At 39.5% G+C, this 25,975-nt stretch overlaps 2 protein-coding genes across 4 annotated transcripts in view; one reads left to right on the forward strand and one right to left on the reverse strand.

Annotated features, from left to right (window-relative positions):
- The window catches only part of USO1 (USO1 vesicle transport factor), a 78,259-nt gene extending 66,725 nt beyond the window's left edge, over positions 1 to 11,534 (reverse strand). For both annotated transcript variants that reach the window (XM_081101015.1, XM_081101014.1), the window contains exon 1: positions 11,319 to 11,534. In XM_081101015.1, coding sequence (XP_080957141.1) covers positions 11,319 to 11,384 — 66 coding nt within the window. In that variant the 5' untranslated portion in view covers positions 11,385 to 11,534. The remainder of the gene's footprint in view (positions 1 to 11,318) is intronic.
- Positions 11,535 to 11,741: 207 nt separating this feature from the next.
- G3BP2 (G3BP stress granule assembly factor 2) overlaps positions 11,742 to 25,975 on the forward strand; it is a 95,660-nt gene continuing 81,426 nt past the window's right edge. Inside the window, exon 1 of one of the 2 annotated variants that reach the window (XM_081088900.1) lies at positions 11,742 to 11,911. The gene's annotated coding sequence lies outside the window, so the exon portion shown is untranslated. The remainder of the gene's footprint in view (positions 11,912 to 25,975) is intronic. The other variant, XM_081088903.1, reaches the window with a different exon arrangement.

The following is a 25,975-nucleotide window of genomic DNA, read 5'->3' on the forward strand; positions in this document are numbered from 1 at the left end:
AAATGTTTATACCCTTTCAGCCAGGCATTCCTACTTCTAGGAATTTAACCTTTAAAAATATGCTCATAGCACTTGGCTGGGTGGCTCAGTTGGTTGGTGCATTGTCCGTAGAATAAAAAAAGGTTGTAGGTTTGATTCCTGGTCAGGGCACTATACCTAGGTTGCAGGATTGATCCCGGGTCTGGTCAGTATGGGAGGCAAACGATCTATGTCTCTTCCCCCCCACCCCCCCGCCCCCGCCTTCCTTTCTCTAAACATATCCTTGGGTTAGGATTAAAAAAAAAAAAAAAAGCCTAGACCTACAAAATGTTATATGTAAGAATGCTCTTTGTAGCTATATTTTTAATAGCTAAAAAGGAAATCTACCTTCCACCCTGTAAGGATATAATAATAAGCCTGCTACACGGAAGAGGGTTCTAACCTGACTGTGCTGGCACCCTGATCTCAGATTTCCAGCCTCCAGCACTGTGAGCAATAAATTTCTGCTGTTTATTAAAAACATAAAAAATAAAAAAATCTAAAGGTTAATCTATCAGCCAGAGAATAGTGAACTAATACATGGTACACATACAAGGTGGGGCAAAAGCAGGTTTATAGCTGTTCGCATGGAAAATAATGCAATAATTAATAAATAATAATATAAGAATAAACTCTGTTTTGTGTACTCACAATTGTAAACCTACTTTTGCTCCACTCTGTGCACTATGCAGCTGGTCAAGTTGAATAAAGCAGATTCACATTTACTAACAAGAAAAGATGTTCAAGATATTGTAACTGAAAAAAAGAAAAAACCAGACAATATGCTCAACATGAGCTCATTTTGGTTTAAAACTACATTAATAACAAACCATTTGAATATAAATGAAAAAAATTAGGACTATGCACCATATATTTTAGTGGGTTGCTAGAAATATTCATTGTCTACATGACTTCTGATATTTGAATTTTGATAATAAACAGGAATTATCTTTATAAGCAGAAAAGAGCAAACTGTAATACAGCGAAATGGTTTGTTTTTTTTTGGAATTTCTAGGGTATTTTCATGACTGACTAAATTCATCTTTCAAAGATGCTATTTCCACTCTACTGATCAAAACAACATGAATAAAGATAATCTCAATTAGTTCCCTGCAGCCTGCAGGATAAAGCACAAATTTTTTAGATTAGGCTACACAGTCATTACTCAGTCAATAAACACAATGACTACACATATATATTTGTTGTACTAATCAAAATTAAAGATATGGTCTCTGGCGACAGGAGCTTGCACAAACAGTCATATAAATAAAGTATAATAACAAGTTAAAGGTATATAAGTATAAGTTGAGTAAAGCAGGCGCATAAAAGAAAAAGCAATCAATTTTATATGAAAGTAAAACTGTTATAGGCTGAATGCTTATATCCCCCTCCCACAAATGCATATGTTAAAATCCTAAACCTTCAATGTGATAGTAGTAGTAGGAGGTGGGGCCTTTGGGAGGTTATGTCATAGGGTGGAGCCTTCATGAATGGGATTAGTGCCCTTATAAAGAGGCCCTAGAGAGCTAGCTCCTATATCTCTTTCCCATAGTGAGAAAATGGCTATGTATAAACTAGGAAGTAAGCCTTCCAGCAGATGCTCAATCTTGGACTTCCAATCTCCAGAACTATGAGAAATAAGTTGCTGTTTAAGCCACCTGGTCTATGGTCTTTTTGTTATAGCAAACTAAGATATTGTTTAAGTTTGAAATACTAAGTGTGCCACTTGAGTCAAAAATTAAAGGATGAGTATCACATGAAGAAGGAATTCCAGGAACAGAAAAAGATTTCTTACTTTATACTTATTTACACATATTTTAATTTAGAAAGTGGCATTTCATATTCAAAGAAAAATGAGTTTTTAAATGTGCATACATCTATGAACCAAAACAATTTTACATCACATAGTACACACACACACACACACACACACACACACACACACATCTATACAAATAAAAGGGTAACATGCTAATTAGGACATCTTCCAGACGTCCACCTGGACAAAGCCACAGCGGCTGCGAGGACCTAGGGCTGGCTGCATGGGAGGTGACACCGTGGGAGAGGTGGGCGGCGCTGTGCAGGAGATGCACGAAATTCATGCTAAGCAGGCCTTCCTTCCCCCGGCTTCCAGCATGGGCTTCCCTCTGGCACCCGGGACCCAGGCTTCCCTGGCAGCCCAGGCTTTGTCTGGTCCAGAAAGCTGTCCAGAAGAACCTCCAGTCTAATTAGCATGTTATAATTTTATTATTATAGATATAAAGCTCTCGCTGGCACCAACTGTATGTGTTTTAATCTGTCATTGTCCATTGTGAATTTGGTTGATACTTCTATTATAGAGAAAGAGCGAATGGTGATATTAAAATATTTCTTCTAATTAATTTCCTTTTAATGTGCACAAATTCATGCACCAGGCCTCCAGTATTATATATATTTCAAATATAGACAGGTCTACATTTTTCAGTTGATATTTATCAAGCAAAAAATTTGCAGCACACAAGTATGCTTGTCTTATATTAAGAAACTGTAGATCTCAATGATCATCATTCCATTTATTCCTTACTTAAAAAACCAACCCGGTGCAGTACAATTGGGCCTCTTTCTCTATTCTTTCTCTCTTTTAGTGATTTGAACTCTCTGTGTGTAAGCAGGGCACATGGCTGTCCATCTAGACTACTTTCCAAGCCTTCCTTAAATCTAGGCAGTGACACATTGCCAATGAGTTGCCAGTACCTTCCAGGTCATGTTCTTAAATTTAAAGGAAGCTATTTGCTCTTTATTTTAAATCCTCATCTGAGAATATGTTTTAGAAAAATATATAGAGACAGAGATAGAAAGAAACATCCAAGTAAGAAACACGGATTGGTTGCTGCCCCGACTTGTATGCGCAGCAGTCAGGGATCCACCCAAAACCTAGCTATGTGCCATGATAGGAAATCGAATCCACAAATTTTTGGTTCAGATGACAACACTCCAACCAAGTGAGCCACCTGGCTAGAGTTCTTGATTCTTCGTTCTCATTCCCTCAGCTGGAACTTCAGCCTGGTTCAGTGATGCATCTTTAACAATTCAAGTAAGGGCAGCATCCTAGGGATGGCAGAACAATGTATAAAGCAGCACCTAGGCCCCTGGACACCCTGAGGAGCAGAACTACACTACCCTAGGATCGCCTTCTAATTGGCCTTTTAGTGGAGAAAGACAAACTTTTGTCTCAGAGCTCTGTTTTTTGACCTCAGATCTAGCAGCTGATCCAAATACCTGAACTAATAAACTAATTTTACAGAAGAGGAAACTAGGCTCAGAAATAAGCAATAAATCCCAAAACACACTGCCTGTTTGGTGGCACAGTTAAAATTCTAACGGAGCTTCACACTTTCACACTTTTTCTACTATCCTACATTGCCTCTCATGCAGAGAAATGTTAGTCTGAGTACCTAATGCAGGTACTATAGGGACTGCAAGGTATTTTTTTGGTAAGTTGGGAAACACTCTAATGCAGTTTTAAAAATAATTTTAAGTCAATATTTCAAAATCTAAAGATTCATATAAAAATTCAGATTTCCCACCTTTTCTTGAAAAAAAAAATCAGCTTGGTAGCTAATGATAGCTAACATTGTATTTCATACAATTTAAGAAGCCATCGATTATAAGATTCACCACTTTTTAAAATGGATCACCAAGAACAAAGAAATGTCGCCAATTATAAGATGCAACCTGATTTCAGAGATGTTTATTTTAAATGCTAACGTGCACCTCAAAATCGTTAAAATCTGGAATATATAGTACCTATTATATGTCAGCTATGTTCTAGAATTCTTTATAGTTTTAATGAATAATGTTCAAAAAAAGCCGTATGTGGTAGATACTATTACTGTCCACATTTCAGATCTGAGGTAACAGAGTTACATTGGGTGATCTGTCCAAGTTCACAACACTAGTAAGTGGTGGGATGGCATTCAAAGCCAAGCAGTTTGAGTGCTTAATCACTTGGTTAAATTAGATCTCTGGACCTACATTTCCGGAGGCCAACAACGGGCTGGAATTGAGCAATAGCTACACTTTTAAGTCAGGATATGCAGGCTCCAGGAGATTGAAAATGGCGGTGGAGGAAAGAGGATGCACGGACACGCTCCCAGGACCAAAATGGAATTACAACTAAAATACAGAAAAATTTCCTGAATAATCAAAGAATATGCAGGCTCCAGCTTCATCCCAGACCTCTGCTCTCTTCTCTAATCCAACTTGCTTCACTGAACAATGATGTGACCCAACTGACACTTTTAGAATTAGAATTTGTGACTCTTGCATTAAGTAACAGAATGCTATACTAGTATATTAACAAAAAGCAGTTTTAAAGAGAAAAAAATGTTGAGTAAAATTTAATCCAGAGTTAGTTTTATTTAGAGGGACCACAAAGGGATACTAAGGAAACACTCAAGAGTCAGTAGAAGTTCTTTAACTAATTCATATTATGCTAACTTGGTATGAAGGGCTCTGAGAGATAAAGACAATGATAAATTAGACATGGAACCTTTTATAAAGATGCTTTTATAGTCTATTACACTGGCAGTATAATTAACAAAAATAACTGAAAATATGGTATTTTAAATAATTTGTAATAAAGTAGCTTTATGTTTTAACATGCAAAGTTCTCTAAGACATATCAATCAATGAAAAAGATAAGATATAGAAAACCATAAACAGTGTATCATTTATGAAAAAAGAGAAAATATGCTCATACAAATATGTAATTCCATATTGCACAAATGTATGATTATACATAAAGGTCTGAAAGAATTTATACCAATTAAGAATAGTGGTTATTTCTGCAAAGAGAACTGAAATTGGAGATGGTAGTCAAAGAGGAATTAAACTTTACTAGTATTATTTGCCACTTTGTATAATTAAAAAATGAAAAGGCTTATTAATAAAATAGGTTTAACATCATGCAGCAAATACAGGCAATCATGTAGCAACTCTTCTCTGTTTGCAGTAACTGCCATGTGAGATTCTCAATTCCACTTACCAAGAAAAATATGAAAAGGACAAATCCCATTCATAATCAAAATTCATAATAATAACCTGACTTTAATGTTTGTTTATTTTGCTACCCAATGGTGCCATTTATTTTTTTTATTGTGATATACAAAGAAAACCAAAACAGAAGCAATGGGAATAGGAGAGACTAGGAAAGCAAAAAGTAATATAAGGTATGTGAAAATAAAAAACCACTGAAAAGTAAAAAAATAAATAAAAAAAATGAAGGTGCCATAAAACTAGGATGCCGAAGAAACATTTAAAATGTAACGGACATTGACATAATGTAGTTTGCAGTATTTTCTGACAATTCCTAATATAAATACATATTTTTTAAGTATTCAGTAACTATTTAACTGATATGCAAAAATGAAGAGCAGAAATTCCAATTTAAGAAATCTAATTCAACCATTCAGTCATTTATTCAACAAATATCCGTCAGCTCTGAAGCCAATTTATTTAATGATTAACTTTGCCTTCATGAAGCTTAACACATAGTTATTCCTTCCTTGGAGAGAATTTTCCCATCCATGACTCATGACTGGTTCCTATAGGACTATATTAATTCACGTTAACCAACTGTCAATTCATTTATATTGTTTAAATGGAATATATATGTATATATATATACATATATATATACACACACATATACATATATATACATACATATATATATATATACACACACATATACATATATATATACATATATATATACACACATATACATATATATATACACACACACACATATATATATTTAAAAATACAAGAGCCAGATATTTAATTTTTAAATTAAACTCTATAACTGAAAATTTACAAAAAAAGGTAAAAGCCAGTCAGTCTTATCTTCAAATGGCCTTATTATAAAAAAAAAAAAGTGGGAACACTACAAAGCTAAACATCAGACAAATCCAATGAATCTAACACAATCTATTTCCATTATTATTATCAATAAGTCAACTTAGGTAATATATTGCTTCACTTATTCTCCATGCCTTCTTTAAGAAATGAATTATGATTTCCAAAAGAACAACCTTTTTAAGCAAGTTATTATAATGTAAATTGTCTACCAAATAATCTATCACAAACGCTAGCATCTCAAAGTCTAACATTAAAAGTTTTCAAATTAAAGGTAACATTTTATACAAAAAATGTTTATGGGATTTCTGCCTGGAGTATAAAAAATAAGCATGCCTTTTTGTCTGATATCCATAACAGACAAAGCAGTAGGAATAATAGGAGTTAAGTATATAAAAAGAGAGAAATGGTATTTGATATCAACAATTTATATAAGAAATTCTTGCATTCTCTTCTAAGAGATAATCAGATTCAAGAGATTACAATTATTTCTCAAATCATAAAGTATCAGGACTTATTTTATCTTTTAAGTATTAAAAGAGATATACTTCATAAACTCCATAATGCTGATGATAACTAAGGATTTCTAAAATGTAGCATTCCTTTAAAATGAGTGGGGAACAATTTTCTGCCAAAGGCCATTTGGATATTTTTAACATCATTTGGGGCCATACAAAATTATCAACTTAAAAATTAGCCTGCTATATTTGGTCAAACATTTAATTAATTAACCCCTAATGACTTGGCAGGGCAGACCAAGTGATTTCTCAGGCATTTTACATAGGGCCTGCGGGTTGACTGTTCCCTACCCCTGCTTTAAAAATATATTCTCTAGGACAATTTTCCCCTAAATAAGTTCCTCAGAACACTAGACCTACAAGGTTTCCTGGTGGGGATGCAAAAGGGGGGTCTGGTCAAATAAATTTGGCAGACACAACTTACTTTATGTCCATCTTGAAAATATTTGAAAACTTAAGTCTTGTATAAATATTAGTTTTCTGTGTTTCATTTTTCATCATCACATAGCACACTTCTTTGGTTAACAAAATTCCTTTGAGTACCTCTACTCACTTTTTTTGGAACATACTTTGGTAATAATGCTAGGGCAGGGGTCCTCAAACTATGGCCCGCGGGCCACATGCAAATACAAATATTGTATTTGTTCCCGTTTTGTTTTTTTACTTCAAAATAAGATATGTGCAGTGTGCATAGGAATTTGTTCATAGTTTTTTTTTTAAACTATAGTCTGGCCCTCCAACGGTCTGAGGGACAGTGAACTGGCCCCCTGTTTAAAAAGTTTGAGGACTCCTGTGCTAGGGTATGTAAAATTTAAACGATACTAGTTTTTTAGAACCACATTAAGTAATCTAATTAATTTTTTAAAAAGCCACATAGCTTTCAATAGATACTACTTAATAAAAATACTGTAAGAGACATCTTTGGTGGAATATAGAAGTGATTTAAACATAAATTATTATTCTCTAACATTTATTGCAAGAGAGCCAAGAGAGAAAACACCTATCAGTTATGACACCGACCTGGTTATTAATGTAGAATATGAAACAATAACCCAAACAAGAGTTCAGACTACACATTTCTAGTAACACTAGAGGCCCGGTGCACAAAATTCATGCACGGGTAGGGCCCCTTGACCTGGGTGGCGATCAAGGCTGATCAGGGCCTTCTGGCTGCCACTGGGGCCTCCCTTCCCTGGCTGCCGGCTGGGGCTTTCCTTCATTCCGCGCCAACCCCTGGTGGTCAGCACACGTCATAACAAGCGATCAAACTCCCGGTCTCCTGGTTGAACTCCCGCGGGGACACTTTGTATATCAGCCTTTTATAGATATAGATGGTATAAAATATGCTTGACCAAACTAAAACTATGTCTAAATTTAAGCACACACTCAATTTTTATTAAAAGAAAGTACAGCTGTGTCTATATTGTTAGCCCTTTTGGTTTTTAAGCCAGCTGATCAGAGTTTGATTTAAAAAGAGATGCCTTAACAGTATGCTAACTCTGCATACTTCTATGGACTTTCGCCAACTTCCATGCTTTTGGGTACAACCTGCAAAGGGGAAACTCCCCTATCATTCATCATCAAATGTAGTTAATAACTGTCTTGGTTTATTTTCAATAAACTAGCTTTTAAAAAGGCATTAGTTTGAAGGTAGATGGAAAATTAAGGCTGTGCAAGCATTATATTAAAAAAAGAGTAGCATTTTTATTGTAATTACTGTTTATTTGCACCCAGCAAAGTATGTCAAGGTTAGGAGGCTTCAATAATCAGAAATCATTGTCTTTCTCTATCTAAGGTAAAAAAGAGAGAAAAAAAAGTGACTCTAAAATGTGAAAAGTTTAATGTGGATGAAATTCTAGAATAAAATATTCATAACTCTATACAGAATTATTGACTATCATGATATAAATACAAATATTTACTACTTTGTCTTTGAAGAACATCTTAATACCAGTCCAAAATTACTCTTAACTGACAGTATGATACACTAGATATTATACAATCAATAGTATAACCCTCACAAATCTTTTAAATACTTAAGTGTAGTAAGAAAAAGCAAGAAAACAGGCTAAGCACAGTAAATCTGAAAAATTCCTTAAGTAAAAAGTTTGACCTAATGGACTTCAACCCTGTTCCCAAACTTTGATTCCTACATTCTTTAAGAAGCATTGTTTTAATACCTAGTACTTTGTAAGCTGCTATGATTATAGATCTGTGATTTCTTTTATATAACACTATAATTCATTCATTTAACAAGTACTTGAGTATCTACTACTATGCAAAAATAAAGGTTAAAACACATATGAAGCCTGCCCTAAAGACACTCAGAAGTCTGGAATAGGTGAGACAGATATAAATGGATACAGATTAGGGAATGCATTGATGATAGATTTAAAGAATAGGTAGATTTCAGACAAAAAAAAGAGGCTTTGTACTGGAAAAGATGAGAAAAGCATGAAAAATGGAAATTCACAATGAAAACAATTTAATTTTGCAGAAATGTAAAAACTACAAAATACTAAATAATAACATAGAAGTTAGCGGTCCCAAGCTCTGGCAACTTGAATTTCCAGGCCAGATCTAACCACCAATTAAAACATCTAATGTTGAACACAGAGCTCTATAAATATTTCTAAATTAGTGAGCCATGACCCCCTTATATCTATTATACTTCCTGATGGAATGAGATGGTGAAACAAATTTTACTTATACTGTAACTCAGAATAAATGATTAATTCTCTTCCAAAGACAAACTACTTTTCCAATTTTGAGTGTACGTACTTAACGTTAGGCAAGAACAAGAACCCTCTTGCAGTTTGTAAATACAGCATACACTCAAATGATACTCAGGCTTCATTTTGAAATCATGATATAAAAAGTATGCTGTTCCATTCACCATGGCAAGATCCAAGTGTTCTAGTCTCAGTTCTGCAATACTGTGCAGGTCGCTCTGTACCTCAGTTTCCTAACTTTTAAACCGAGGGGGTTCAACATGCATGAACTGCAAAGGGTCTTCCAGCTTTAAAATCCTATACTCAAAATCGTACATCATCTTCCAACTAATGACAAAAAAAGATAGTATTCTTCCTTTAAAAACATGGAATGAAAACTACCCTTGATTGAGCACAGACTAGGTGTCAGGCTCTACTTCTTATTTCACTTAATCCTCATTACACCCCTAAGTGCATGCATTTTCCTTATTTTACTCATAGGGTACGAGCCATCTTTTATCTGTCCAACCCAAGTAGGGATGGAAGGTAAGGATTCAAATCAAGGTCTAACTCCAAAGCAAATGATAGCAAACCACATTTTACAACTTGGTGCCCCAAACCAAAAATATCAGACAAGACCAAAACAAAACACAGCCACACGCCAAAAGCTGAAGAGGTGGGCTGTGACTGCGGCAATCTGGGGAGCGCACGGTCTTCCCAGAGGGTAGCTCAGCTGCCTGGTGGCCCCACGAGGGAACCAACGAAAGAAGCCGAATACCAGTTGTATGTTCGTGTGTGTGAAATCTCCCGACTTTCAAATGAAGGAAAACAGACTTACCAGCTTCCAACTGCTTTAAACAGTTCTAACCCCGATCCGTAAGGTTACTTTTAACAAATTTCCAGATTAAGTTTTAAAATATGGGCACCAGCAATAAAGCCTAAGCTTTGGAGTAAAACTTGGTTGAATCCTGGCTCTATTACTAGTAGTGTGACATTGGTCAAGTTAGGTCACCTCTCTCAGTCTCATGTTTTCATCTGAAAAGTGAGGCTATTATGAACGGTCTTGCAGGGTGATGAGGGATTAAAGGAGAATGTGGACTTAAAGAGCTCAGCACGGTCTCCAGCACAAGGTAAGGGCTTGACAATAAAAGTTACTATTACCCTTCAGGATCCCAGCAACATAGAGCATGGTATCTATGTCCACAGGCACCCCGGCTATGTGTACGAACATTCCCCAGAGTCTGCCTTTAAAACCATGCTTTGTCACTCTTCTGTAGGCCTTAAATAAAAAGTTTATTTTTAAAAAGTCACACACTCATTTCTAATAGATACTAATCAAACGTCACAAAGTTAAATTTATCATAAACCTAAAATCGAACCAACTCTCAGACTGTTTTGTGGCCAACGATTTTTCTAAAGTGATGCCGAAAATAGGGTTACCACGAATTCAGACTGCACCGCCCCCCTCCGCAGGGACACCTGAATAGGGCGAGTGTAAGGAAAGTGGTGGTGATGGTGGTGGTGGTGGTGGGGGGGGAGGTCCCCAAAGCTCTTTGAACTCGAAAGATCCCTACGACGTCCAAGTATTTCCCAAATGGCATATATCTGCGTGAGCACGAAAAAAAAAACACGGGGTCCGAACTGTTGATGGGACAAGAGCAGGTGGCTTTGTGCCCCAGCGTGTCTTTTTATTCTTAGCCACAAGCTCTCTCCAACAGCTGGGTTTTAACCAGTCCCCCCCAAAGCTCCATTCCAGACCGCGAGAGGAGCCGGACTTGAGGCTCCACTCTGCCAGTGGAGACACCAGCGAAAAGGGAGGAGCTCCGGGAGAGGCCCGCGGCCTCGAGGGGCGTGGGAGACGGTCAGGCCACCCCTGCCCTGGATCGACCCCTTCCCGGGCGGCACCCTGCACGGACCACCCCCTCGCGGGGCCTGCGGCGCTTAGAGACGCGGCTGCTGTCAGCCGGGCCGAGCCGCCGCGGTGGGTGGGGGCTGCGCTAAGGGACGAAAGGGAATAACTCGGGGGGTTTCTGGAGAGAAAGGGAGGCGAAGGGGGAGGCGGGATGTGGACCCACGGTGGGGCGCGGGAGGTGACCTCCGTGCCCCTGAGTCCTCCGTCCCCGTTCCTGCCCGGACCCTTCCCAAGTCCCGGACCCGCTGCTCCTCTCACCGTCTCGGCTTCTGTGTGCTGGGGTCCGGCGCTCTGTCCCCCCATGACCCCGCGGAGGAAATTCATTTTGATGTTCGGCCACCGGCTCTACCGGCCCCTTCGGGAAGAAAAGATAACTTCCCCTGCCCTCCGCAGGGCCTGGCCCCCACGTTCGCACTCCGCGGCCGCCGCCACCGCCGCCCTCCAACTCGGCGGCCGCTCCAGCCCCCTAAGCCCGGAAACACTTTTAGTGGAGATGCGCATGCGCGGAAACGTGGCATTACGTGGCGGCTCGAAGGGCGAAGGCAAAGGGGGAAAGTAAACGATAGGAGGTCCGAAGCCTGGGTCCGCCCAAGCCCCGCCCACTGCGCAGGCACCGCCTCCCTCCGCAGGGACACGCCTTCTGCTCCCGCCCCTCTGTGATCGCTGGGGCTGAAACCAGTCACCCACGTGGTCGGAGCCCGGCCCCGCCGGCTGGAGAGGATCCGGAGCGTGTGTACGTGTTTTGGCTTGCAGGGTGTGCAGTAGGCGCCGAACGGGACTGACTGCAACCTCTCAAATCTGGGGTCGTATTTTGAGTCGAAAGTGAAATTTTCCTTCGGCCGACGAGACAGGTAAGGAATCCCGGCCGCGGGGATGGTTCATTTGGTTTTGCGGTGTAGCTTCTGATCCCCGAAAATTGTATTTGGTTGCGTGGCTTTGTTTGGTGGTCAAAAGGGTGCTGGAGCCCCCTCATTCCACTGCCACAGGAGGGCGCATTTCTCAGCTTTTGCTCTTCAAACCTGTTAAAAGGAACGCCAGGTACACCGCTGTTTTCAAGTGGTGTGAGGAGAAAACCAATCGAACTCCGCATTTATCTCACTAGAGAAAATACATTGATCTGCAATGTCAGTTTGGCAGCTAGTAGCATAATGTTTTGTTATTAACTCTCAACCCCTGCATTTCAGTTTGTGTGTGTGTGTTTTAGCATAAAAAAAGTCGTGGTTTTTTTTTCAAATCGGTATGCATTGTCCCCTTAAAAATGAGATTTCCAGGTCCATATGCTTCTGGAGTAATCTTGTAGATTTCTTGAGCCCAAAAAGCGCAGGGTTTAGTTAGCCAACTGAGTCATACATCTCTCCACTTGGATGCCCCACAGGTTTCAGATTCTCCAGCCTCCCTTAAAGAAAAAAAATCCAGATGCTCCCTGTGCTCTGCCATGATCAATAGTATCACTAGCCATATAGTTGCTTAAGCTAGAAGGAGGAAGCTGGGAAGACTCAAGCTCTGGATTTCACCCCCACCCACACCCCCATTGTCTAGTAGTCAAGTTCTATTATGTTTATTTATAGAATGCAGTATTTCTCAAATAGGTCTGCTTTCCGTATCTCTGCCTCTGAGATAGATTGTTGTCATCAGTTTTCACCCAGATTACGGCAATAGCTCCCTAACTAGTTTGTCATTATTAAAGCCCTGACTTCCCTCCATTCCAGTCAGTAGTCCAAGCTTTCTGACTTCACGGACCACTAGGCTAGTCCATCCGTGGGTGAGCCTAGCAATGGCAAAACATCTGTCCATGACAGTCCTCTTATTAAAATCTTTCATTGATCACCCATTTTCTCCATAATAAAACCAAACTCCTTAGCTTACTATACAGGCCTGTTATGATCTGGCTCCGGCCTATCTTTACAGCTTCTGCCTTCCCCACAGACTCAGGGTATATGTCTTTCCCCTTCCTCCTCCTTACCAAGGAAACTCTTGCTAGTTCCTTAAGACTTAACTCTGGCATCTTCTGGCAACTCTCAATAAGTGCTTGTTAAGCCAGACTGTTGAGGGCAGGATTATGTTATTTATTTTGTATCTTTGTGTCTTAGCACTGTCTCATAGGTGATATTATGGATAAGTGAAGACAACATTAAAAGGATATATGAATATTATGCTGAGGAGGAGGGTCCCTTTTTTCATCTGTAATGTAGAATTATAGGTAGTACATATCGCAAAAGCTATAGTGAAAGTTCCTTTCCTAAGTGTCAAGGTTTTAAGCCTGGGTGACTTGGATAATGGTGGGGATCATACTGCCAAAAATACTGTGCACTAAGCATTGTCCCCTGCTTTAAAACTGGGCACTTGACATTTTCCATCAGACATTTTCCATGGGGACATTTTGTTGCAGCCTAAAAAAAGTAACTAATAAATGCTCAGCTTTTTTATTACCATGTAATGTGTGCAAAGAACTTCACCAAGTCCCTAAGCCTCACCTCTCTCTGAGCCTCTTCTCACCTGCTCCCTGTGCCCCACTCCACCCCATCATTAGGCATGAAGCTCTAAGATGGAGTGGGGCTCATTGGATGTGTACTACATGTATTATTTGGCAATAAAAAGCAGTGCCTTGACATTTTAGCAAAATTGTTTTAAGGCACTGGCCTTTTCAAAATGCCTGGCTTTGTTTTAAATGTTGGTGAGTATAGTAGGCCACTTTGAGTTTTCCCTTCATTTGACCTGTTTTCTTCCCTAACGGCATGCCCTGGGTAGGAAGGACTATGGGCAGGAAGGATGGACAGTTGGTTGCAGAGCAGATGAGTGTGGAGGCCCCAGACCTCCTCTTGACCTCTAGTCTTGCCTTTCTCCTGATGTTTGGGGAAGGGTGGAGCTGCCTGTTACTTCGAGGAGGCAGAGAAGGTACAGTGGCCATTTTGTCCCTCATTCGGGGTCTGAAAGGAGAGCAGAGATATCATTACTACAGAATAGCCATGAAATGGACTCATTTAAGGGAAAGGGGGTTACATGTGAACCTACTTCCGCTGATTTTATAGAGAAAAGTCACGGACCATGTCCTGTTCTTATTTGTACTCTTTATTCATCTAGTGTAATTCCTTTATCATGATAGATGCTCAAGATCCATTTCTTAAATAAAGGAAGAGAATCCCTAGCTGGTTTGGCTCGGTGGATATAGCGTTGGACTGCGAACTGAAGGGTCCCAGGTTCGATTCCAGACAAGGGTGCATACTGGGTTGCAGGCTCGATCTCCAGTAGGGGTCATGCAGGAGGCAGCCAATCAATGATTCTCTCTCATCATTGTTGTTTCTTTCTCTCCTTCTCCCTTACTCTCTGAAATAAAAATATAGTTCAAAATAAACAAACAAATATATATATACATATATATACATATAAATAAATAAAGGAAGAGAAAAATGGAAAAATTTGTGACTGCCTGACTATGCCATTATACTTCTGACTTTCATAAATCTAAACACTCAAGATAAGAATGCCATGAATTATTAAAATACACATATTTGACTTGGATAAATAAAAATGATTTTTCTTTTCCTAAAGCAAACCTGATAACAGAGCAACTAACAAAAGACATTGGTTTGAAATTCATTTTTAAAACTGTTTATCCTTACAATCCCCTAGTTCAGTGGTTCTCTTCAGTGGCCCGTTTTCCCCATCTTTTCTTACTTTCTAGTGGCAAACTCAACAATAGCACTGGCAAGATTGCACTCTTTTTTTATGGCTGAATCAAATTCCATTACCTATATGCGCCACTTATTTATCCATTCATCTATTGATGGACACTTAGGTTGCTTCTATATCTTGACTATTGCAAATAATGCTGCAATGTTCTGCAAATAAATACCCAGAAGTGGAATTGCTGGGTCCTTCTTTGTCTCTTGTTATAGTCTTTTTTTCTAAATGGTAAAAGGCTTTTTATTCCACATTCAGCAATATAATTTCTCCAAAAACCTAGTAGGCTTCTTAACTCTGATTGCAATTAGTTCTGTATGCTAGTAGCTACCCTCAAAGTTTGTCTTAGGTATAATCCTCAGCCTGATTTATTTTGTTTATAGCTTTTGTTTTAAAGTCTGTTTTTGTCTGGTATAATTGCTACCCCAGCTTTTTTTTTTCTTTGTTTCATTTTCATGAAATATTTTTTTTATCCCTTTACGTGCAGTCTTTCGATCTGCAGCGAGCCTCCAGTAAATAGCCACATACAGGTTTTTAAAGTCTAGTTACTGGAAAATCAGTGTACAGAAATATTGGTGATACAATTATGTGTAATATCCATTAACCAAACAACACACAGCGAAATAAATCGATAATGATGAAGCAGCAATTGACATTTATGACCAATCAATAATAACAATATCAAGCATATATTTGTGCTCCTTATAGACTAGCCTTTAGTTATTTAAAGTACTTTACATAAAATAATTTGCTTAATCCTCACAACAACCTTATGAGGTAGTCGTTGTTATCAGTCCCATTTTACAGAGGGCAAAGCAGGCACACGGAGTAACCTGGCCCTGTCATACAGCTAGGAAGTGGCAGAGCGGGGACAGCTGGCAGTCTGGCTCCAAGCCTGTGCTCTTATGTACTTCGCTATCTGACCTCTCTAGACTCAAGACAATGACCTCGCACTAAGTGGTCTACAAGTTCTTACACAACCTGGCCCCTCTCTTATCTCCATGACCTCATCTTCCCTCCATTCCAGCAACACTGGCTTCCTTGGGTTTCAGAAACTTGCTCTTGCCTCTTGTTCTTTGCTATGTTTTGAATGTGTGCAACTCCAGCCACATAGAGGACTGGCTTACTCCTTCACCTTATTTGAGCCTACTCAGATGTCACTTAGGTCTTTCCTGACTGTCCTAAGTTGTAATCTTCCCATACTCCTTCTCCCTCTGCTCTGCTGATTCTTTTCTGTAGCACTTACCATTCTGATACATAATTCTTCCCTATACATTGTTTTCCCACATTTCATCAGATCTAAGACAGCATCAAATCTAACTCAGAAAGAAAAAAGCAAACAAGCCTGTCAGGTTGTAAAAAGCCATCTACCAACAGAGGCATTTAAATTTCAGGTTTTATAAAATGTAAAGAAAATGTTCATTGTAAGATTAATGGAATATAGTATATTTTATTATTATATTTTAATCCTCACCTGAGGATATGTTCATTGATTTTAGAGAGAGAAGAAGAAAGAGAGAAACATCAATTTGAGAGAGAAACATCAATCGGTTGCCTCCTGTGCACACCAAGACCAGGGATCGAACCTGTGACCTTTTGATGTATGGGATGGTGCTCCAACTAAACACCTACCTAGGGCTCGTATATACTTTAAATCTTTACCTTGTTTATTATCTCTTTTCCTACCACCACCAGAATGTAAACCACATTCTGGCAAGGATTTTAGTCCTTTTATAAATAGCTTGATCCTCAGTGCTTAGCACAGTATCTCTGACACACAGTAAGCATTTGGTAACTCTTCAGTGAATGAATGAATTCCCCAAATGAAGAAGTTCCCACGGTTGGCTGTGTGCATGGGAACAGAAATCCTGCAGTGTTGCTAAGCATTGCATGGCAGCCAGACTTCCCAGGTGGAGTTTGAATCAGGCTCCTCAGAAAATTTTATTACCTAGCTTTAGTTGATGAATATTTTGTTGATCTTTACTGATCAACTTAGTAACTAACATGAGGTCGTATGTACAGATAAGTGACTGTGGGAAAAAAGGACATATTTTTAGCATCAGATAGCCATCTTAATCTACCAGTGGGCAGCTCACTTTGTTTGAGATTCATTACACGTATGCAGTGGTTCTTTTCTGTCCTTCCTCTTTCTCCTCCTCCTTTTTAAGACAGGTAATACATTCACATGGTTCAAATAAAAAGTACAAGAGGGTATACAGCAAAAAGTCTCCCTGCGATTCCTTGACACCTAGGCAATTAATGTAAACAATTCTTGTTTATTTTTACAGATATGCATATATGTATATGTAATCTCTTTATTTTTTTAAATAGATATGTGTAGCATATTGTACACACAGTTCTACACCTTACTTTTTCCCATTTAATGTATCTTCGAAATTGTGCCATACAAAAAGAGGTATTTCTTACCCTTATTGTGTTCCATGAAGTGCTTTTCAAAACATTTTTAGCCCTCACCAGTTTGGCTCAGTGGATAGAGTGTCAGCCTGCAGACTGCAGGGTCCTGGGTTCGATTCTGGTCAAGGGCATGTACCTTGGTTGCAGGCTCGATCCCCAGTAGTGGCATGCAGAAGGCAGCTGATGGATGTTTCTCTCTCATCCATGTTTCTAATTTTCTATCCCTCTCCCTTCCTCTCTGTAAAAATCAATAAAAGGTATTTTAAAAAGTATTTTTAAAGCCCTAGATGCTCATTAGGAGAGGCGGGTGCAAGCAAGCGGATTCTGACCATCCCCCTCCTGCTCCATTTGATTGATTTCATTTGCTTATACTTCCTATTCCATTTGAAAAGATTCAGAGGCTAAAATGTCAGAACACTGCCTATTAGGAGATATGAAATGTGACCCAGGCAAGAACCTGGGAAAGGCAAGTCCATCAGTCTTCACATGCTGTAGAGTCCAGGGTTCGAATTCTTGTTCTACCTGTTTTGAAAGAAATAATAATAGTAACCTCCTCATGTGGTGGTTGTTGGGATTGTATTAGATGATAGCTTTGATGTGCTTAGTTCTTTAGTACAGGAAACATAGTAAGTGCACACAAAAGGCTAGAGTAGAGGCCCAGATCGTCTTTGGTGTGTATCATTAATTTCTTAACAACTGAATATTTAAAAATATTATCCCGTTATGGTACTCAACTCAAACTTCATTGGCTCATGTTACTGAAAAGTCTGTTACTTCAAATATGGTTTAATCTGGAGCAACAAGGCAATCTCTCCAGGATCTGGGCTCTCACTGTTTTTGGACTCAACTCTTGTTATTAGTTTCCATACAGTGTCAAGATGGCTGTCAGTTACCTGCAATCCTATAATCTCCCAGGTCCACGTTCATTAAGAAAGACTCCTAACCTCTCTCTTTAAAGTCCCAGCAGAAGTCTCCTTCTGACTTATTGGATCTGATTAGGTCATTTGCCCATGTGTTGACCCAGTTCCTGTAGTCCAGTGTGTGAGAAGCTCTGATTGGCCTTGATTCAGAGGCCCACCTCTCAAACAAACAACAGGAATCCTCCCCTCATCTCAAAGGATACGGCATAAGAACAGGGAAACAGGGACTTTCTTCAAAGAAAAACTGAAATACTGTGCCAGGAGAAAGCTTATCAGGATAGAAAAAAACAATAGATGCTCACTATATCCCCTAATGGACTTGACTGCTGGCCAATGTTTTTGAAAAATATTTTTCCAGCCATGCTACTAGCATATTGCTAGCATCAGTTCTGTTGCTCTGCAAAAGGTTCAAAAGATCATGTTGCATTATTTAATAGAAGTACTTTCACACTGCTTCATATTTATATCTGCAAGCAAAGCTGTTCCTACACTCTTTTAAAGAAGGTCCAGTCTAGTTGTGTTTCCATTCTTAAGAAAATACAATAAACAGAATTGCTTTCATAAGAAATACCTAAATTAGAAAACCCCATTTTTAGTTTCAAAGGGCTTTTTAGAAAACTATTTATTGAAGGACAGATCCAGACCCTGGCACTCTGCCCCCTGTGGAGTTTTACTGTCACCTGTCTCCACCCACTCTCTTCCTCCTCCCCTCTCAGCGAGCTGAACAGGCAGGTCCTGCATAGCCAGAATAGTATTGAAGTTTTCACTGTCCCATTCAACAGCTAGACCAAATCCTTTGAAGTTCACATTACTAGCCGATGCCAAGATTCCATGGAAGCTTAAGATGATTTATTATGGAGTCATTGTCACTTTCCCCAGTAATCCAGGATCCCGAAGCAAGTTGTAGCTGATCTATCTCATTTGCCTGAGTCTATGGCCCAAGTGAGTATGGGTGGGCAGGGAAGTCTGTAGGCTATCTCTCTCTCTCTTTTTTTTTTATTTTGTAGGCTATCTCTTGAGATTAAGGTAGATTGGGCCTCGTAGCCAGCGGGATGGTAGCAGACCAGACCAGAACTTTCAAAGCCAGCTCACACCTTCAAGGGCCCCTCACTCCCCAATTCCAGCTCTTTAGTGAAGTTGACTATAAGGTACCAATGGTCTGTGATTGTGAACACATTACACAGATAATTGGGATGGGCTCAGTAACTTGCCGATATTAGGTGGCAGAGGCAGGTGGCTTGAGGAAAGAAGAGGGGGTTGATTGTGCACATAATTCTCTGCCAGCAGCCCATGAGTTCATGGGCAGAAGAATGGAAGATGGGAAGATCATGAGCACAGAGAGGCAAAGCAGTCTTCCCTGTGGCCTGACTTCCCTGACGCTGCCTTGCCCAGGACCTCGCAAACACCACACTAGTTGTGGGCAGTATAAAGAACTAGAAGAGCTCCGGCCTGCTCCCCCCACTACCCTTTCCCCACCTCCAATCCCTGCATGCATACATGGCCTTTCCAGGGCAGGGCCAAGTCCTATAACTGCTCGCTCTCTTCCATAATGACTCCATGCTTAGTCCCTTCCTCTATTTTGAAGGGGAGGGGAGTAGGTAGATTGTGGGAGTGTGTGTGTGTGGGGGGGGGGGGGGGGCAGGAGCTGATGGATAAAGAGAACGTTTTAAGACTTCTATGAAGGAAATAAGAGGCAAAGAAGAAGATGGTGAGAGTGGCAAGAGAGATCCAAGAAACTGAATTGAAACTGCTGACTAATATCTGAAGCTCTAGACTCTAGAGCAGCGGTTCTCAACCTGTGGGTCGCGGCCCCTTTGGCGGTCGAACGACCCTTTCACAGGGGTCGCCTAAGCCCATCCTGCATATCAGGTATTTACATGACGATTCAGAACAGTAGCAACATTACAGTTATGAAGTAGCAACGAAAATAATTTTATGGTTGGGCCACAACATGAGGAACTGTATTTAAAGGGCCAGAAGGTTGAGAACCACTGCTCTAGAGTCTTATACCCATATTAATTCAGGTGTTTTTTTTCAGTACTTAAAGATAGCTTGGTATAGCAGAATTCTGAAAGCAGATGTGCTTGGTTTCTTGAACTACTGACCCGGAAACATTTGAGCCTCTGTCCTTTGTGCCAGGCTCGCTATAGGTACTCTCTCATGTGTAATCTCATTCTGGAATGCTAGAAATTCTTAGTCCAATTTCATAGAGAAGCCGGGACTTCAGCACGCTATAGAACAGAAAGGCTCGTTTTGTTTGCAAACCTAGATAGACCTGGGTGTTTATTCTCGTCCTGCCACTTTGGGACTGTGTAGCCCGGGGCAAATGCTAACGTTGCTGTGCCAGTGATGATTACCATGCCTTTCAACAGAAAGCCAGAGAGTCTTCAACAAATTAGGCAGGCGGTACAGGACTGACACAGAGGCTCTCAGATGCCAACTAGAATCTGAGCTGGAATCTTTCTGCTCCGCAGTCTTTGTGGTTACATGGTGGCTGCTGCATCTCCAGCATTAGCATCTTTATCTTGGAAAGGAAGAGGGGCAAAGGTAAAGGGTAAAAGTTATCTATCAGTGGATACCGATACCCATCCCCCACTCTTTTATTCGGAACTAATGTCAGAATTGCAAAAAGGTTACAAAAATTGTACAAATAATTCTCATATACTCTTCATCCAGATTTCTCAAAAGTTTCATCCAATTACTTTTATCATTTTTTTTCTCTAAGTATATACATTTTCCTCCTGAACCATCTGGAGGAGAATTTATAGGCACAATCTCCATTTTATCCCTCAAATACTTAAGTATTTTATTCCCAACAACAAAAACATTTTCTTAAATAACATAGTGCAACGATGAAAACTAGGAAGTTAACACTGAAAACATTGCAGTTATCTAGTCTACAGACCTATTTCAAATTTTGCTTGTAGTTCCACTAATTTCCTTTTTGAGAAAACTTTTTTCTCTGGTCCAATATCAAATTCAGGATTACACATTTAATCTGGAAGAGTTCCTCTGTCTTTGTCATTCATGGCTTTGGTATTTTGGAGAGTACCAGATGGGCCAGTTATTTTGTAGAAGGCCCCTCCATTGGGGTTTGTCTGATTTGGCTTCATGCTAGATTCAGATTGTACATCTTTGACAGGAAGAACACGGAAGTGCTGTCCTCACAATGTATCATCTCAGGATCTCTTTGTCCTATTATTAGTGATATTAATTTTAGGTGTTACCTGCCAAACTTCTCCACTGCACAGTGTGTAATTAATAAGTATTATTTGGAAGACATGCTTTAGTACTGATAAGTGTCCTGTTTCTCATCAAGCTTTCACCCTCCTGTTTCAGCATCCATTGGTAGTCTTGCCTGAATCATTGGCGGTTGCCAGTCTGCCTTTTGTGTACAAAGCTTTCCAGGAAGCTCCATCTTTGGACTTCCACCTGTTTTGTTAAGAACTGTGTCCAGCCCGGGTTCAGTGGTTGAACATTGACCTGTGAACCGGGAGGTCACGATCTGATTCCCAGGCAAGGCATATACCTGGATTGCGGGCTCGATCCCCAGTGTGGGGAGTACAGGAAGCAGCCGATCAGTGATTCTGTCTCATAGTTGATGTTTTTATCTCTCTCTCCCTCTCCCTTCTTCTCTTAAGTCAATAAAAATATATTTAAAAAAATGAACTGTATCAAGCCTTAGCTGCAAGAGTGCCTGACAAATGTATTATTATATTGTTTGTTTTTTTGTGTGGGCATATTGTTACCCCCAATAAAATTGGGGCTCTCGTAGTAAAGAGGGGAAAATATACTGGGTAAGCAACTTGCCAACACAATACTATCATTATAAGGATTAAATTAAATAATGTTTGTAAAATATCTGCCAGGAGCTTATGTCACAGTTGATACTTAAAAATATCCCTCCCCAACCTGTGGGTTTTGTGTAGTTGTTTTTTGTTGTTTTTGGTTTTTGTTTTTGTTTTTGTCACATAGCTAGTAAATGACAAACCCTACTCTAGTTATTACACCATAGTTTCCTATATTCTCTTAAATCTTTTGACACCTTTTCAGCTGTATATCTAAAACTATCTCTATACTATAATAACTACATATCTGTTTGTTGAGTGATCCTGTTTACTAGATAAAGACAGCAATCTATCTATCATCTATCTATACTTGATTTAAATTTCTTTATATTTGGATATGTTCATCTCTATGTAGTCCAAGGATGTTTTCTTTTGGGGCAATGGCTATTAAGTCCCCTAGAGATCATGATCTAGAAAGACCTGGGAAGAGAAAATGGTCATAGAATGACTTGTTCAGCCTTATAAATAAACACAACTGTATGTTTTGTTGATTATTTGCTGTTTTAAAAATATTTAACAGAGGAGAGAGAGAATTGTAAAAATCTTTCATCTCCTGCCAATGATAGGAATTGGAATTTTAAAATTCCTTTGTCACAAAATCAGTATGAAAGAAAGAACATGAAATTTTAATATCAATTGACAGTAAAATCTCACTTCATTTAACTGAGAATTTTACCCTGAACATCATAGAATAAAAGCATCAGCACATGACAGAAATTAAAAGTGATAGAAAAGTGATAAATCAGGATACAAAATTATATATACCAAATGATCATAAGGTTAAAATATATGCATAGGAAGAAGCCTAGAAGGAAATGTGGTAAGGTATAAATTCAGAATAGTTACGTTTAGGTGGAAGGATCTGGGTGATGTTTTCTTCTTTCAACTATTCCATAATTAATACTGGATAATTTTTATTTTTATTTTTTTGACAAGCATGCCTTTAAGAAAAATCGTAAATAATAAACTTGGAAAATAAATTAAATAGAACACTTGGGAAGAGAAGCACCTGGAACCCTGACTATTAGTGTGCTTAGGAGCAGAGGCCCAAGGGGCTCCCTATTGCTTGCAGCTGATGCCTGAGCCTGAATTTCATTACGTTACTTTGGTGCCAGCTATTTTACTCCCTCCCTTTCATTCTTTCTTTCCTTTATTTATTTTCTCTTTTCTTCTTACTGTAAGGTAGGTGAAGAGATTATTTATAAGAAAGTGGCAGTTTGATATATCAGAAAGAACATTACACTTTAGAGCCATATACTAGTGTACTTGGATTTGAATCTAGCCATCAACATAGTCATTCAACAAATATTAATTGATCAGCTACTATGCCATTTACTGTCTTAGGCACTGGAAATTCAGCAGATAAACTGCCTTTGTGAAAACAGACAAACTGCTTTTGTGAAACTTATACTCTAGTGGGGAAGACAGTGTGATTTAGGAAGTCCCAGAAAGACTCTTGGATCAGAAATTATCTGCTGAACCACACGGTCACAATGCATAAAATTATGCCATGAAAGACAGCTTTTTGGGTCAACAACATCTTTTAAATTGCAGATATCAATGGAAAGATTGCATCATCATTAGACTTAATGTGCTAGTGTGAATTAATTATCTCATATACCTCAGGAGCTAAATGAGAACCATGCTTTGCAAGAATAAACATTTTAATTGAGGAGGGGGCCATTAGGTACTATCCAGAAGGGGTAGACTTGAGTGGCTTTTAGAGTTGACAGTAGGAGGGTCCCATGGCAAGAGGTGAATTAAGAAGGGCAAGAAAAATGAAAAACAACAACCAGTGGTAGGATTTTAGGAGCAAGTTTCATCCTAACATATGAGTTTGTCTTGGGAAAAGATCGTGAAATCTTCTCAGGTTTAGGTACCATTCTTCCTCCTTCCCTTCACAGCCAGTTTTTTGAAAGAGTGCCTTCAAACTGGGACTCCCTCACGTTGTCAAATACTTGTAAAATGTGTAAGATATAAATACATAAATCCATACATACATACAAACTTATATAAATAAATAGAAAGTAAGAATTAATAACCACCCTATTGAGGTGCCAATGCAGGCCCTCTGCTTGCTCAAGTAGCTTGCCTCTTAAAAAAAAAAGTATTGAATTTGAGCGAAAGAGATTTGTTGTTTCACTTATTTATGCTTTCATTGGTTAATTCTTGTATGTGCCCTGACTGGGAATTGAACCTGCAACCTTGGTGTATGAAGACAGTGCTCTAACTAACTGAGCTACCCGGCCAGGGCAGTAGCTTGCCTCTTGATCCCATTTTTAAATGACAGTTCACTATCTGTCAGAGACCTCTGGATCTCTGAAAATAAAATTTAAAATAGTAGACACTGAGGCTTTGCTATCATTTATACTTGCATGTCTTTATCTTACATCCTCCCTCTGGTTCACCCTTCACCTTAACTGCAGCGATGTGTCTATTTCTTTCATTCTGAAATTACCTCACTTACGGTTGTGAAAAAGTTCTGTGAGAGTCTAGGGCCCCTCTTCAAAGAAACAGGGTCTTACAAAATGACAGAAGAGTCAATTGTCAGGACATAGGGAGGTAAACCTTCAAGGAAATCTTCAGGAAGTGTAGCCAGCCTCATAAGAACCGAGTCAGCATGTGTGTGTGTGTGTGTGTGTGTGTGTGTGTGTGTCTAAGGCAGGTTTCATAGTCTCTGTCTGCTTTTTCAGTGTCTATTCCATTCTCCTGCTTCTCTCGGTGGCCTGCTTTCTCTACTGACTTATAGCCTCTCTGTTGCCAAGCTTGCAAGTGGCTTTGGCTTGTCACTGCCCAAACCCCAGCCCAAGCTCAGCATAATCTCACAGTTTAGCTCCCTGTAGCTGACTCAGGATGACTCCGGGGATGTAATTGGCTCAGCTTGGGTCACGTGTCCACCCTGGTCCAGTTAGGAGCTGTGCTTCATAAAGGTTGCCTCACTGTTATTGCCTGTGTTCTCCTTTATCTTGGCTTACAGAGTGTAAGAGGCGGGAAGGACAGGAGATTTGGTGAATCCTGTTGTGAAGACCCTTTGGAATATTCTTTTACCTGAGTGAGTGGTAAATGATACTATTTCATAACAACAACAATTACTACCGACATTTTTTGTCTTAAGCACTTTATCAGCTCCCTTTACTCTCTCAACCTTCCTACTTCCATCCCCTTTATGTAAGAGGGAACTATTGGAGGAGAGTGGTTAACTTGCCAAGGGCACAAAGCTCAGTGACTGAGGTTTGATCTGAGATTTCTCAGAGCATGTTCCCTCCTGCTTTTCCACACCAAGCCATAGTCATGTCATTGGCTTTATGACAACTGCCATAGCTTTTCCCTGGGACTTACTTCCCTGGCTGAGCTGTCCTACTTTGGAGAAATAGTTAATTTGTGAGACAAGAAACACCAACCAATGAGTTACAGAGGTGCACCCAGTAACTGTGTTTCCCAGTTGCTTCCAGCCTGTGACAAGGTTGTGATCTTGCCAGACATAGGGACATAAGGAAAGGCTGCCCTCTTGGCTTCTCATGTTGAGTCATCCACCATCCATGAAGAGGTGGTCCAAACACACTACACTTTACCATTTATATAAGCTATTATTAATGTTCAATAATAGCTTAGTGATTAATGAAAGGTTCGGAGTGGGCCGGGGTTGTACATCTGTGACACGAGGCCATAATGTATCAAAAGATTTTATTCCAGACACCTGGGTGCAGGTGGGCTGAGACCAAGAAAGGCATCAGCAAAGAGAGCAGGGAGAGATAGATTTTTATTAATTTTTGTTGGCTGTAAGCCACTATGCTGACACAAGGGTCTGGTCCATCCTTGGTTCCCCCCATGCCAGGTGTCTTCTGGTTATCTGAGCTATGCTGTGCTCAAGGCTGCAAGGTTTCTGCAAGATATCTGCTAAGCACAATAAGTTTTTCTCTGCCCCATTTTATTCTCTTTAACCCTTTCACTTAACACCTGGCACAGTACCTATTTTTTGTAGTGGGATGTTCAATAAGTTTTTTCCTCCATTGAACCTAATTAGCCAACTTTAGCTTATATCCTCTCATAA

Source organism: Myotis nattereri (assembly GCF_964212035.1).
Source record: "Myotis nattereri genome assembly, chromosome: 1".
Taxonomy (NCBI): Eukaryota; Metazoa; Chordata; class Mammalia; order Chiroptera; family Vespertilionidae; genus Myotis; species Myotis nattereri.